General features: G+C 37.9%; 2 protein-coding genes across 2 annotated transcripts; both read left to right on the top strand.

Annotated features, from left to right (window-relative positions):
* Positions 1 to 230: 230 nt before the first annotated feature.
* LOC144654926 (diencephalon/mesencephalon homeobox protein 1-B-like) lies at positions 231 to 6316 on the top strand. The gene is made up of 4 exons (XM_078515164.1): positions 231 to 371; positions 490 to 831; positions 4283 to 4467; positions 4968 to 6316. The coding sequence occupies exons 2-4, from the start codon at positions 693 to 695 to the stop codon at positions 5214 to 5216; spliced, it is 573 nt and encodes a 190-aa protein (XP_078371290.1). The 5' UTR covers positions 231 to 371; positions 490 to 692; the 3' UTR covers positions 5217 to 6316.
* A 1956-nt stretch (positions 6317 to 8272) lies between these two features.
* Positions 8273 to 13541, top strand: LOC144654544 (homeobox protein otx5-A-like). Its single transcript, XM_078514702.1, has 4 exons — positions 8273 to 9093; positions 9951 to 10141; positions 11719 to 11897; positions 12597 to 13541. Exons 2-4 carry the CDS (start codon positions 10015 to 10017, stop codon positions 13134 to 13136), a joined length of 846 nt encoding a protein of 281 aa, XP_078370828.1. The 5' UTR covers positions 8273 to 9093; positions 9951 to 10014; the 3' UTR covers positions 13137 to 13541.
* Positions 13542 to 15659: the final 2118 nt, after the last annotated feature.

Below are 15659 nucleotides of genomic sequence, written 5' to 3'. Positions count from 1 at the left end.
ATAACAGCTGGAAATCAGTTGAAACAATCAGTTTCGGCTTGCGGCCCAGCACCTTTTTAAAAATTATAAGTATTTGACCCAACTGTATAAATAAATTATCTTCCACAGTCTTGGATAACATCTAACCTCTTAGCATGTATTAGATTCTAATAAATGTCCATTGTGCCAGGGAACTTTCGTATGTAAACAACCGTGCGTACTTAGCCCACATTAGGTCTTAAAGAGGATACAACGGGGGCACATTAAAATCTTCAAGGGGCGAAAAACGTTTGGCAAAGTAAAAGATTTTGAGTTTCAACCGTGTATGGAGTAACAGTGTTCGCAAATACCAATCAAGAAACAACCATACTCGATATTAAGGAGTAATTTCGGTCAGAGTTGATTGAAGTTGAGCTCTGTATATGTTACAATTGATACTGTCGTCATTGCATTGAGGTCATGCCAGAGGGACAGACAAATTACTGCATGGCATTCTTGTTTTACTTGCAGCAAGGATAACTGATTTAGCATGTGGTGATACAGGAGTTAAAGTGGAAACAGTAGACCATGCTACATTGTGATCTCCATGCCACTCGTAAGGTGTGTAAAAAGTAAAGCGTTTGCTAGAAAAACTGCTCCAGCTAGTACAACAAACAGACGAGACACTGTTTTCGTGTGAGAGTCCTATTCCGTGAAGTGTCTCAAAAGTCTTGATGGGGGAATCTGCGGACGAACTTCCATTTTCTGTGGCAAACATCTTGAAGGGCGATTTCTCTAGGGGAGTTAAAAAACCGGACCAATCGGCTTCATGCAACGCAAGCAAAGCTCTGACTCTAGCTGAACGACTTGCAGGTGAGTGAAGCATAGTTGTGGCTTAGAGCCGAATTTAGCCGGATTAGCAAGCAAAGAATATATCCATGCTACTTAACACGCTGAGACAGAAAAGCTGTTGATGAAAGTTAACCCCGGAGGAGGTACTTTTAAGCCTGGGGCTGTGACACTACGCCCACCACAAACCCTAACTACTGCTACAGAGAAAAACAGTGTTGCTTTTGCTAGCCTGTTCCAGTACTAAATGAAAATCATTGATAGCCTCTACTATTAAGAAAACTCCTTAATGTTTGGGGTAAAAAAAGAAACCGTTTCCTAACCAAAAACGGGAAACTTCAATTCCATACCGTCGGCCAAGCCAAAATGAAGCGAGAGCCATTCTCGTAACAGCAATTAAGCCAATGTGCATGGAGCTTCTCCCCCCGGTGATGGTAACCCTCTTTAATATGCTGGCAACATGTAAAATTACAAGTATACTCCATACCACGTAAACAGGGATAGACTACTATTTCTGCTTCAGTCGCAAAACCATATTAAGCGAACATTTTCTGTTGCTGCAATAGTTGCCTTGTTGAGATTGGTCCCAAGCGCAAGCCAGTTTTCTGTCTGAACTTTCATTCTACATTTAATGTTACAGTTTATCTCGATATGCCGCTATGCATGCCATTAGCCAGAGGTATTAAACATTTAGTAGTATGTATCACCAAAACGAAAATGTATCAGTACCGAGGTAGCTTGAACATGATCAGGATAGTTTGTTAATGGGTTATGGACAGAAATCGACTGGGAGAATAGCAAACGTTTAATATTGCCCGAACGTTCCGCCTTTCATGTATCGTCTGTTAAATTGAAGAGGAGTTCAACACAACCGGCTGTTTAGTTATACCCTGGGATGATCGTTTTACCAAAGAGCTTTTTTGTACAGTTATTACTGAATATGCTTACGCTGGAGGCCATCTCAAAATCTTCATCGACAACCGTTTCAGAACAACTTTTCGTCATGGCACGCAAGAAGTATACGTTCTAAACATAGAAACCACAAAACGCGATACTCCAAAATATCGCCTGAGAAAAAGGGATAGGTTATATTGATGATTTTGACTCGAATATATGCTATGTAAGTAACTAGAGTTTTATATTTTTGGGATAATTCGACAATGAGTCTTTAAAGTAGCGTCTTAAATTGTAGAAGGCCTCCAATCAGCATTACGTACTTATGAGTTCATCTAGTGTAAATAACTGTGGCAAATACAACGCTATGTTCTTTAACTGTGTTACTTACTTTACATTCATGAAGAATTCGAGAGTAACAACCGATGTCAGTAGACCTAAGAGGTTTCAATGACCTATCAGTTTTGAAATGCACCAAGGATCTTTGCCGCTCAGTGTTGGACTAGAAAGTATAATGCTCAACTGAGGACTCTGTAGAACTACAAAATACTAATACAGCTCTACTTATACTAGTGCATTTAGAACCCTGAAGCTACCATATAATGGGCGATTCGAATGATTCAGTCTTTATTCTATTGCTAGGGCATGGTACTTTCAACGACAGAAATAGAAAACTTTATAAACTTCGGCATTTTATTGCTTTGAAAGAATGGATACGTTCATTTCGTAGGTTACATTCCAGAGCAAACCCTGTCATAGGATTATTAATTGCCTTTGAGCCCTTCGAGTCTGATAACCTTCCATCTTATAGTGCCATTTTGAAGCTTGGTGTGCGTTGCTTAATTGGTTGCCAATTAACCAATGCGCAGTGATCGCCGATCACTCATTGAGATAAATAGATAATTTAATGGTTCCGCCACTGAAGTTCACCTTTAAAATTATCTTGGCGCCGAATTTCTTCAATAAACAAAAGATCATGCAAAGATAAGTAACTATAGTACAGTAAGAAGAGAATTGGCATGATGCAAGTCACAATTATAAGCCGCATTGCCTGGATTTAATTTGGCTGAACGATTGTGAAATTTCTTGAAAGGATCTCTGTCACTTGGTGTTTTTTAAAGGTATTTTCTGGGCATTTTTCGTATCTTACAAATAAAGGCAAGAAATGTTTACTCGATTTATAGAAAATATAAATACATGTAGAAAGCAGAAACTGTATCTAAGGAACTATACGCGTTGCAACATGCAGGATATTTTCAAACTCACTCAGACAAGTCCATGCCATCCTTAGCCTGATACATACGTCACAGTTTTAGGTATATTAACATCGCAAACTAATTACATTCCCCATTATTTCCATGCAGTAAGTACGCTTCGCATACATATTTACCAAAGTACAGCTCTGATCTACATGCCCCAAAGACATCATTTTCTTTGCAGGACACTCAATGGGGCCTTAGATGATTTCAAAATATACACTGGACAACACAAATTCTTACAGTTTGCAGGGAGCGTTTGCGATGCAAAAGGTAGAATGAATGAATGAATGAATGAATGAATGAATGAATGAATGAATGAATGAATGAATGAATGAATGAATGAATGAATGAATGAATGAATGAATGAATGAATGAATGATATAGGTGCTTATATAGCGCATTTACAAAGCTCAATGCGCTTCACAGTTAGAATTTTGGGATGAGATCGGACATCAGCATATAAGCATATAATTGATTTCATATAGAAGAAATTGATTTCATATAGAAGAGGCTAGGAAGATGGATATTTCCATGATTTCACCACATCTTTTTCAATTTTAATATATTCAAGGTCTAAACTAAAGATAGTGGACACACCTTCCCCCATGCACCTAAGAATTTCATATGGTAAATCATACTCAGTCTTAGCTCATGCTGTTTGTATATAGATGTTTAAGAGACCAAAAGGATATGTTCATCAAAAAATTACAACTGTACTCCAACTCTTATGTTTGATTTCACTGACATCGTTATGTCTGAAACTTTTTCTGACACGTGCTCACCTTGACTATGCATATAAGCAGCAGCAGCACATATAAGTTATTAGTTTCGAAGCATATCTGATATTACTTTATAAATGAATCCGGTTGCTTTTAACGTTATCTTTTCACATTCAAATAAACCTGTTGCTATAACTTTAACGTCGTCCATTATATTTTTGATGTAATTTATAATTGATTTCTAATTTACAATTTGACTGATCGACTTAGCTAGTTTCAAATCGTGTACGACGAACCACAGATGGGAACACACAATGATATGGTGAGGCATCTTTTTTCAAAGGTCATGTCAGGACAAAAAACGAAAAATACTTCAGAGTTAAGCTGGAAAAATTTTTTAAACATTCGTTATATTCACAATAAACTATTATGACAACAGGGGCTATCAGGTTATCACCTTTGAAAAAGTTAAAGATAATTTCAAAAAGCTAAGTTAAAGCAACTTTAGAGTCAAAGAAATAAGAGTCAAAATGTATGCCTATACGCGCCTAAGTTTTTGTCACAATTAACTTATAAAACTCTTATCTACTATATTTTTTCCAGATGTGATAATGGACGCCAAGAACAGTGCAGAAGGAGGGGGCCAGAAACGTCGTCGAACGCGCACGGCGTTCACTCAGTATCAACTGGCAACCTTGGAGAAAGTGTTTTCACACACTCATTACCCAGATGTGGTGATGCGGGAACAGCTCAACATATGGACTGGCTTGCCAGACTCTACAATACAGGTTGGAGGAATACCTAAGAGTGACCAACTTCTAATTTCTACCTACATAGTCATTATGTACTGTCAAGAAGACACGAGATAATCAACTTCTCTCGATGTTCTACTAAACTCTCCTACCTAAACGCAAAGGAGGGGGGTTTATTTTGTTTTTAGATATTAAATGTCTTGACATTCAGTTTAAACTCTCATACTATCAAAGGGAACCACGAGACCGTACATAAGATAGGTGTAAAATAGTAAACGGATAGTGAAAATGGTTTGGGGAATTTCGGTGTGAAATGTGGTAAGCATGGGAGTCTGTCACTAACTTGTGAAAGAAAAGGTTATCCAAGAATAATTCGAACCTGGAGATGCGACACGTTGTTACGGTGATGGTTCTTTTGCTATTTTTGTTGTTGTTGTCTTTTTGATTTCTGCAAGAATGGACGAAAGTTAATTTGTTAAAATTGCAAGATAATCAGTTTAAATTAACGTTGCAGCTTTTCTATTACCTTTTTACAGATTTGGTTTAAAAACAGGCGTGCAAAATTCAGGAAGGAAAAAAGGAGTCCGATTCTCACAGTTCACAAAGAACAAAACATCGAGGAATCAGGAGTACCACTGAGCCGGACCTGTTGTCCAGTGAGTTCACCCTTGATGATATTCTCACAACAGTGTAACACGCACACTACCACGCAAGGGAACAAAATGCTTCCATTGCCGCCAGTTTCTACATTACCGCTGCTGACATCTGCTTGGAAGCTCGTGTAGAAATTACGAAACAATTAAAAACCGCTCATCGAAGACTTAGAGCTAAGAAATGCTAAAAATTATGTTGAAACAACAATCTACCTTTTGATAATATAAAACCTCGGGATACTAAAAATACATGTAACGTCAAAACCAGGCATCATATATTTCTATTGTTATATTATTTTGTAAAAAAAAAATAAGGCTCTTGTGTCTTATGCATGCAGGCATTGGGCAGCGACTTTCGCTGCTTTAATTTTTATGTTTATTCATCGACTTAAGTAACTATTGTATCTTTTTTGCAAACTAATTAATTATTATTCTGACTAATGTCTAGTTAATTTTTCACATGGAGTGGTTGAAATAACATTGAAGAAGATCAAAAGTTATCCTCTTGGTTAATTGATGCAAGGCTTCTCATAAGCCGGCCCCTCGTTGAGGAACCGGCTTCCACAGCTATGCAGGACAAACCGTCGAATACCTTGAAAAGTTATACTAAAGAGAACAAATTGAAGTTAATTGAAACTAAATGGAAGAAATTGCATGCAAAATTGCATAGAGATGAAATTTGATAGCTTAATTTATACCGGAATAGAAAAGAATTACAATGATGAATCATCAAAAGCAACAGAGAAAAACAGTCTACCTTATTGTTACTCATTTTCGCGGGAATTAATTTTCGCGATTTTCAAACTGATCACGAAGTTAAAGACCCGCGAAAAATTATTTTTCACGTTTTTATTGTATTTTTGATGTTAATTAAGTATATTTGACCAAATCGCGAAAATTAAGTCCCGCGAAATATGTCCGTTCCATTTTCGCGAAATTACTGAAGTTCCCGCGACAATAAGTAGCAATAAGGTAGTCGATTATTATTTGATAGGATGCTTTCAACAGTTCCAACTTAAAAGCGAGGAAACGATCGCTTATTGCGCTGACAAGTTTATTCACATACAATCAGTTGACGAAAGTGGTGACGCCAACAGGACTCAACCACTCGGCTAGCCCAGTCTTTCAGTTATATACCGGATGGCATAACTGTAAACAGTACTATTGTACAAAGTTCATAAAAAGCCTGTTAATTTATGTTAGATAAAATTGTGAATCAAAATTTCAACCGTTTCTTGCTTTCTTATCTGCCATATCGTTCGATCTCGCGGCTCGCACGGCTGCCGGTTCCTACTATATTTTTGGGGAGTGAATAGGAATATGGAATATGGAAAGTAGAATAATGGGATAACGGCCTTGGAATTTAGGAATAACGGAAGCAATGTTTCCTTTGGAACAATCAGCGTTCTTTGACGGGTTATGCATATTTTTAAGTTTCAACCGCAAACATTGGCCCCTGGCGCGACCCCCTTTTACTGTTACCCGTTGCTCGAAAGGCAATGAGTTAACTTTGGAAGGAGAAACTTTGCTTTCCGAACACGACCTTGCGAGCTTACAGTGATTTGGCCTGCAGCAATGATACAACTGGCGTGGATAAAGGAAAAAGGAAGGAAAATGCAAGGCAACAGGGCGTGCCCTTGTACCTTCCGTGATAAACATCAAATGGATCACTATCTTATTCTTTAAGGAACACGGTGCTTGTAACGCATGTAAATTCCGTTCGTAACAAACCTCCTCCCCTAAAAGTGCCGATATCAAGCAACCAAAGGCACATGGTTTAATTTAGAGAGCTTCGCTTACTGTGAAGGATACGGAATAGTCAAACACTGATCTGTTAGAATTTCCGTCACATACAACAACTGATAAAGGACACTTGCTATTAACAGCCTGCGTCAGAGCGCTCCCGAATGTACCGACCGCCTGAAAGCGCTAAGAAGGCTGCTAAGACCTGATCTCCAATCAGGAATTCTTCTTTAGTAGAGTGTATTCTTTGTGTGTTTGTTTGTTTTGATTTGTTGCTCCTGAGGCAAAGTCACGGGAAAAAAGTCAGAGAAAAACGCTTGAGCGCGGTTTACCTTAATTCAAAGTAAAAGCCCTTTACTTTCTGAGCTTGCAACATGGATAAAGTCAAGCTTTGAATATCTGGAACATTTTTCGCAGTAAGCAGTGTCTCCACAAACATAAAGAAACAAAGCATTTTGAATAGAAAATGGCCATAAGTCAGAGTTTTAACAGTGTTCTACGTTGTTTTGCTGCCCAGTCGTTACACTTCATTTCCGGTTGCAGGGTTTAATCCAACGAATTATTTCTGCGTTGAACGGTTTTAAGGACTTTAAGCTGTCGTACAACGTATACCAATGTACGTAATCAATATACAGTTTGTAACTTATGCCACAAAATACATACACCAAAAGTTTCGATGCAACCGCGTCCCATAACAGCGGCAAGAAAGTCTTCACCCGGACAACGCTTGCAGGGGGTTAGGAATCGCTCAGTGAATTTTCACACTCTCTCCTTGGGGTAGCAGAAATAGGATTATCACAATCCTTTAAATATTTTAAAACCTTTAAGGCGATAATGAACACTTAGGGAGTTACCCTGAGCCCCTTGAGCGGCTTTGACAGTTTCTTTCACACTAATATTATAGTGTCAGAATAAACATAAAGAACGTGAAGGTTCACCATCGTAAATTTAAACTTCATACGTAGGATGATAAATATGGCAATAACATATGTTTTTCAAAAAGGTATTGCAGCATATGATTTGGCTGTACATGTTCTACTTCCCTTTTGTATTCTTTTAAAACACGGTCACGTCACTTTAAGTCTTGCGTTACATCACATTTAATGAATCATTTCCTTTAACAAAACCCGCATGTGTCTTTTTTTTGCCGCAAAAAAACAAAACCACAACAGCTCTGCATTTACAAATAGCGCGTCCTTCTAAACTGTTCAACGCACTCCTTAAACCCATTAACATGTACGTAGAAATTGGACTAAAATATGACCGAACAACAAAGAGTCTTATGACCGAAGGGCTTATTATTAAAGGCATACAAAATTAAGCGTTTATGCAATAATGGCCTCAACTTTACGTTTTGTGCATTTGTGTACACTATTACAATTATTATAATTACTTTCAACGCAGGAGGTCGCTGACAAAAGGTGGGAAAACGTGACGGGATGTTTTCCTTTCCACTTTCGCTCTTAAAAATTGACCCTAGCGAAGTACAAAGAATCAAATCCTGCGGAACTTCACAGTTTTATGGCTAAATCCAGATACAGTCTTGCTTTACCAAGTATTCATCAGGAAATTACTAGCGCTTTAGGTTCAATGCCCATTACAAGGGATTAAGACGTAAGCTAAATGTTTTGAAGGGAGAGTAGTGGTTTCAAATAAGGTTTTCTTTTCTACTTCAATTATGTACATCTGTGGGGGATCTAATTTTGGGGGCTTTCATTACAAAACAAAAAGAACAACTTGAAAAAGAATAGTAGCGCGTTCGACGGGAAAAAAATGGAAATAGAGAAATGTTAAACACTGTGTAATGCCACTTAAAAATGTCTGATATTTACGTTCTTCAGAACACTTGAATTTCTCAAATAACATCATTTTAAGGCCAAAAGTCAAGAGCACTTAAGTATCATAGATTTTATGGATGAAAAATTCTGTACAATGGCTTTGAAAACCCGTTGATAACTGGACCATACAAAAGTGTGATTTACGGATCAGTAATAGTTCACGTACAAAAAGATCGCGCTAATTGGTTACTTCGACAATAACTACCTTTAGGTGGGGTACAGTCCGTTCTAATTAAATTACCATCAATCACAGCGACAGCTCGGCATTTTCACTCAAACAAATACCGGTACGGTACAGATGGGAGATTTAGATCACCAATCAACGACTTCGTCAAATTGAACCGGCCGCGCACAAGGTGCTCGTCCACTGCAGTACAAGGAATTTACCTTACCCCGTAGAAAGAAAACATTCAGAGAAACTCACGAAGGTATGGTCTATTTGATGCGTATTTTCTTGTTAATTGGCGGTGATGGAATTCGGTAATCAATTTTTGCGGCTTGTGATGTTCTGTTTTCCTGAGTTATAGAACATACAGCTTCCGATTTCCTGACTTTGGTTGGAGTCAAATATTTCGTAAACTTGACGTTTATCATGTAGAAAACATAAATTTGAGCTAGAGTACCGTTTTTCCAGCTTTATCAGTGCTAGTGAGTAGCACATTTATACATCTTTTTAGGTTCAAAAGGCTTGCCGTAAAAGTGTTGTAAGCCTACATTGTTTTGTCATACTGATAGAAGCCAACATCGAACACATTTGAAGGCTAATATCTTGTTTATATAAACCTATCACATGAAACAATGTAATAATTCTCGAATTCTGAATGGCTAGGCTACGTGAAAATTACAATGTGGACCACTTAGTGAATTGTATACAAAATAATCGCATTAAAATACCGTTTAAGATCCGTTTTGGACAATTTAGCTCCCCTTCTTTTTTCATTTGTATGCAATGTGAATGCACCAACTGGTATTTTCATTAACATTATAATATTCTTTATGTGAAAGAAAATGTCACTTGCTTGATCATAATTAAAATATTTTGCAATCATTTATCCAAACCTAAAACAAATTAAGAAAGGAAATTTCGGATTTCTCGCAACACTGTGAGCAGAAATTATCACAGCAGGTAAAACACCTATATTACTATATGACAATTGCCAGACTACTTTACAGGAGCTAGTAAAAACCCCGCAGACAGAACACAAAATTACAAAGCCATGTGATCTTTTGATAGCAGCAAGACAATATTTATTGGTGCTCAGTCTCGTGTTATCTCGTTCTACAGTGCTGCAGCTACGTTATTGACAACAGAAAACCCGCCATCATCGCAAATCTGAAAGTTCTACGAGATGGATTTCGCATCATCGTTTTCAATCGACAGTATATTAAGAAATAATCCATCTTCGAGAAATAACAGCCAGATGTTTGATGAGCAGAATGCGCCTCACGCTCTCACATTAGCGGAGCGCTTGGCAGGTATGTGATGTTTCCACTTTATACTGTTATTGTGGGGAAAACATGTTGTTTTGCCGCCTGCATTTTTAGTGACGAGCACTACCATGAATAAACAGCAGGAAAAACTACCATCGGTTAAACGCCATGAGCCGAATAATGATGAATTAAAGCTAGACTAACATCGAAGCGACTTCTAGTAACACCTCAATGAAACCTGAAGATTTTGGCATTCGTCACTGCAGAGTGAAGCAAAGCTCGTAAAGTTTAACTTGAAAAATTTACTTACGCTTTCGTATGCATGCCTGGATGTCAAACCAGAGGACTAGCAAACTGCCAGCTTAACTGTAGTTAGAACAAACGTTCTTTTTTGTGTATACACATCATTTGAATTGTCTTATCCATTCTAACACCAGCAGTCAATTATCAGAATTATGTTCTCTATACAGCAAAATAGTCACAGGTTTTTCAGAGAAGAACCACCCTCGTTGTTTTGTCAGCTTTCGCACAGTACGTACCGGTATGTCTACGTTCTTATGTCTGCGTTCGCAGGCTATACTCTGACAGACCACATTGTATGAAAGCTCTTCAATTGAAAAGTAGACTAAGAATAGTTGCTGAATCCGCCAATACTAGAACCTGGAATGGTCGCTGACTCCGCTAATGCAAATTTATAAGATTTTGAATCTTTAAACATTTTTTATGTTACCCAGCCACGTTATCGTATCAATATGGTACTAATAATATTTGTGAAGATTGAAGAATGCACACAGTCATATCGCGCATTTCGCTTTCTTTGTATACATTTTTATAACACTGAACTGCGCCGGAAAGCCAATTATCACAGGCTGTGACAAAAAATTCACGACAACTTTCAATCTCAGTTATTCTATTTTGTAACAATGTCGAACATTACAATATTATAAAAATTGCTTTTTCAATTTCAAATTGGAAGACTACTCAATTCATATACTTCCATTTTAATAGTCACACTTTGGGCCGGATTTCATACACAAATTCAGAAGTTAGAACTGTCCAGTTTATTCCAGAAACCGAAGACAGGCTTGGAAACGAGTTATTGTTAGCATTAAGTAGTTTGTAGTTGTGCACCAAATTCAATTTTATGTTCACACTGGAAACGTTGCCAAAAGAATATAAAATTGGATGAGAGGACATTGAAAAAAAAAGCAAATTTGCAAGGACTGGTAAACAGAGTTTCCTTGCATTCAGTTTAAAACACATCTAATGCACATTAAGTTACTAGGTCTGACGTTCATGGACGAGAAACCCGCCAACACCAGAGCTTGCAAATTCCGCTGTTTAGGACCGCGGCTGGTGAAAGAACATTCACTTTTAGAGCGGTAAACCACTGGAGCTGCCTGGACATTAAAATCAAAAACGCCAAATCTCTAAACTCCTTTAAAACAAACCTTAGGAATCATCTTCTTTTGAACATTTAATAACTATTTATTTTCAATTTTATTTGTAAGTATAAGAATTTTGTAGTTATATATTTTTTTGTAAATAGTTACTGAAAAGCCCTTTGAGGAGTTTACTATTAAAGTTCTCTTATCTGTATCTATAATGTGAACTTGTTGCAGATATAATCCTTGAGGTTCACTATGGCTCCACGAGGGGAAAACACCGTCGCTCTCGCACAGCTTTTACCTATCAACAGCTTCAGTTGCTAGAGAACACATTCACTAAAACACATTACCCAGATGTTGTAATGAGGGAGCAGCTCGCGTCTTGGACAAATCTTCCCGAATCAAGAATTCAGGTAAATTGTCTTAGATTTAGCAAAAAGAGCATGGTATGACATGGCATGGCATACATTTACTTTAGACAGATGACCAAGAAACCTATCTCCGGTATCCGAAGTCTGATAAATAGAGTATACATGTCCAGTCGGAGAAATGCTGCCAGTCTAATCCTGTCTTGATTAAACACCTTTTTTGAGATCTCAAAATTGTGAGCCTAAATCAAATCAATACTGCACATATTTTTTTTTTTTGAACATTGATGTGATCGTCAAAATACCTAGCCCATAACTCCCTATAACCAGCCAGCACACCATCAAAATGTTTTTAGTTGATAGGCAGTTAAGAAGTTTTCTTTCCCTTGTTGTCATGCATTTAATCCCAGAGTGTGCACAGTATCTACCTACTGCTTACAATACACTGGCAAGCAGCATGTGGGGAAGAATATGGAACATAATTATAAAACAACGACAAAAGGGACTACTGCCGTAAGGCACCGCTTATTTTCAAAACTAAATAACATTAAAAGGAAGGTATGCGAATCAGTAAGAACTAATGTTTCTAACCTTTGCCAAGTACTAGTTATCTTCTTAGTTAAAAGCAGTCTTTTGCTTGGAGGCTGCGTTTAAGAGAATGCCGACCTTGTGAAAGCACTAGAAAGTGTTTATCCACTGAGTAAATATTAAAAAGTACTGAGTCAGTTATCATTTAACTCACAGGTTTGGTTTAAAAACAGAAGGGCAAAGTACAGAAAGCAAGAAAAAGTAACGAAATTCACAAAGCAAAGCAACCGGGGCAACTCTTCGTCTAAATCGGAAAGCAGAGCCGAAAACCACATTCTTGACACAACTAAGCAAACTCCACTTCCTGTTCCGCCAAGTATTATCATTGCTGGGGAAAACTCAACAGCAGAAACCAAAGTTGTAACGACACAGCACGGATCAAGGCCGAGTACTGGAAGAACTTCCACCAAAGCAGCTCAAATATTTTCCCATCATGGGCAACCGTACACTTACGAACAGTGTCCAGTCAGCCAGTACGAGTCTTTGTGGCATTGTTCTAATCCACATACCCATAACGGCTCCACCCTCGGTTGCGCTGTTGGCGACGTCGGTACGTGTCGAGGTCTAAACATGTCAAATTCATACTGTACTGTACGTAAACCAACCTCGTCCAGTGTTGATTTGTGGCGTTTACAAACAGGATTGCAAAACGGTAACAATCTGTGGACAGGTCCAGTTGGATGCATACCGTACTGAAACCTCTATATATACTCGATGACACTGTCTTCTATTAAATCGCTTCAAAAAAAGTTGTTTTGTTTTTCTTATAAGGACGTCACATTAAAAGATTTGATTAAGTCAAGAAAGCCTTTTCCTTCCAATATACAAGGACAAAACTAGGCAAGAATCGGAAAGAAAAAAAAGAAAAATGACGCTCATTGAATAAATGATCGCTTGTTTAATGGCGTGACATGCATAGAAGATCCATAGGTGAAAAATGAACTGTGCTAACAATGCCTGCAATTTTGTTGAACTGATTAGTTTTGTTCAGACTACCCACTTGAAACAGGCTGATAACTAAAAAAAATCATTTCCTTTTTGTATAGTGTAATATAAGAGTACTGTTATCACAGTTAATGCGAACCCCGCTGAAAATGAGAATTAATAAAGGTTGAAATATAAGAAATGAGTATACTTATTCTCCTCAAGTCGTTAAGTTGTTTTTCCGTAAACCTATAGAAACACGAAAAGCTTCTTTAGAATTCTAAATACTCGTATATTTTTTTTTTCTGTATTGCCTGCAGGGCGTCCAATTATTGAAGTTCGATACGGGGGGCTTGATTCGTCGTTTGTCCAACTCTAACGACGTTGACTGTAAAGAGCAAGTCGGGGTTGATGAAAGTATCGATCTAAAAGGGGCTGAAGTTTCTAGCATAAGCACTTTGTGACGTTGGAGCAAAATGCCCAACACCCGGAACATCAATTAGGCTTACAGACAGTTTCAGGGTGCTTTATGTTAAGGTAGTATTAATTTACGTCATCAATCGCGAAGTGAGAATTAACTAGGCGTTCCCGGTTTGAAAATAATTGGATATTAGGCAGAATCCTGCGGGTCGACGGTTTGTCAACCGTACTGGATAACATTACATCACCAGTATGGGTAGGGAAGGGGGGTTGTGATCATTGCATCACTAATACGTATCAGGGGGGGGGGGGGATTACAGGTGGATTTTTATGTAATGAGGTGAAGGTTATGGGCGGAATAACATAAAGAAAACAATCAAGGGGTGTCACTCATTAGAACCCAAAAAATTCCCTAACTTTTCCCTGACTTTAAACTGACCTCAAAACAATTTTTACTTACCTTGAATTGAGCCTGAATTAGGCGAATTAACAAATAAGCCAAACCATTTTTTTTTTTACATTTGCGTCAGTGTCTTTTGTAGACCATCGGTAGTCTTCTCTTAATTTTCACTCTCCTTACGTTTTCACGGGATTTTGAATGCATGTCCTTTGACTTCACCAACAAATCCACTTTTTTTTTTTCTTGTTTTAGCCAAGCTCTGACCTTGGCAGCCCTGATCAAACAGGCTACCTCGCAAGAGAGCAGTTGATGGTTTGGTAGCCTTATCTGGTATCTATCTATTAATAATAATTAGCTAGAAACTTTCATTTAATCTTTCTGTTTTCCTTATTTATCATATTTACTTCAAACCACAAATCGACTAGCCCTTCTTTAATAAGAATATAACGCATAGTCAAGCTACCCTAAGGCACCTGTTAATACATACTTCAAATACATACTTATGGCGAGACACGACTCCATAAAAAACCTGGTAGTTACCTAGTATAGTGCCCGTTTACGAGCCCCAGTTTCCATCCAAATCGACCTCTGAATTCATCGCGTTACAAATGTCAAATCATTTGTACCGGTTGATGAATAACTTTCTGAACTGTAAATGCACTTTTAGTCCTTTTATCTTCAAACAGTGACTTACTTCTAATTTCTCTCTATCTTCTTATAACTATTCAAGACAGTAGGTGAAGATAATCGAGGATTTAATCATTTTGAATAAACCACATGTTCTCAAATTAAAGGGTTATTTCGCCTGAAAAAAAAGAAGAATTAACGAAAGGGGAATTTGAAGCAAAGCTTGAGATGGGGCTAGGATTAATTCGGTATTAATACTCCAAGGAGGTCAACAATTACAAAGTGAAAAAATTCCTAAGTTCGTTTGGCCGTGCACTAGTGTTTTATTTACAGACTTCAAAGTTAAAACCGCTGTTATTTAATACAAGCTTTGACAAAGAAAGTAAATGGGTAGAACATGTACTGACCAAAACTTGACACCTGAATACTGGTACAGCTGTGAGATGGAAAAGAGGGCGACAAATAAAAACACGGTACACCTCAAACGGACAAAAGGAAAAGTGTTCAAGGGTGGAAGCTATTAAAACTTTCTTATATCCCAACATACATTCTAAGGGCATACAAGGCTGACTCGTCCCAAGTCGTCTTTCTGTGCGGGTGATGGCGTTCGGTCCCCCGAGAGGGCACGACTGGGGATGAGTCAGCATACAAGGAAAACAAACGTCTTATGCTGGCTTTCCACTGACGCGTAATTTTTTACGTGCGTGAAAAAATTTAGAGACAATGTATGAACGACTTGCGTAAACGTGTACGCAAGTCGTTCATACATTGTCTCTAATTTTTTTACGCACGTAAAAAATTACGCGTCAGTGGAAATCCACCTTTACGTTGGAGAAGTTCTTCATCTG

The sequence above is a fragment of the Oculina patagonica genome, chromosome 5 (genome assembly GCF_052425735.1).
Source record: "Oculina patagonica isolate OP01 chromosome 5, crgOcupat, whole genome shotgun sequence".
Classification (NCBI taxonomy): Eukaryota; Metazoa; Cnidaria; class Anthozoa; order Scleractinia; family Oculinidae; genus Oculina; species Oculina patagonica.
Note: the sequence above shows the minus strand (reverse complement) of the source record. Positions and strands in the feature narration are given on the sequence as shown.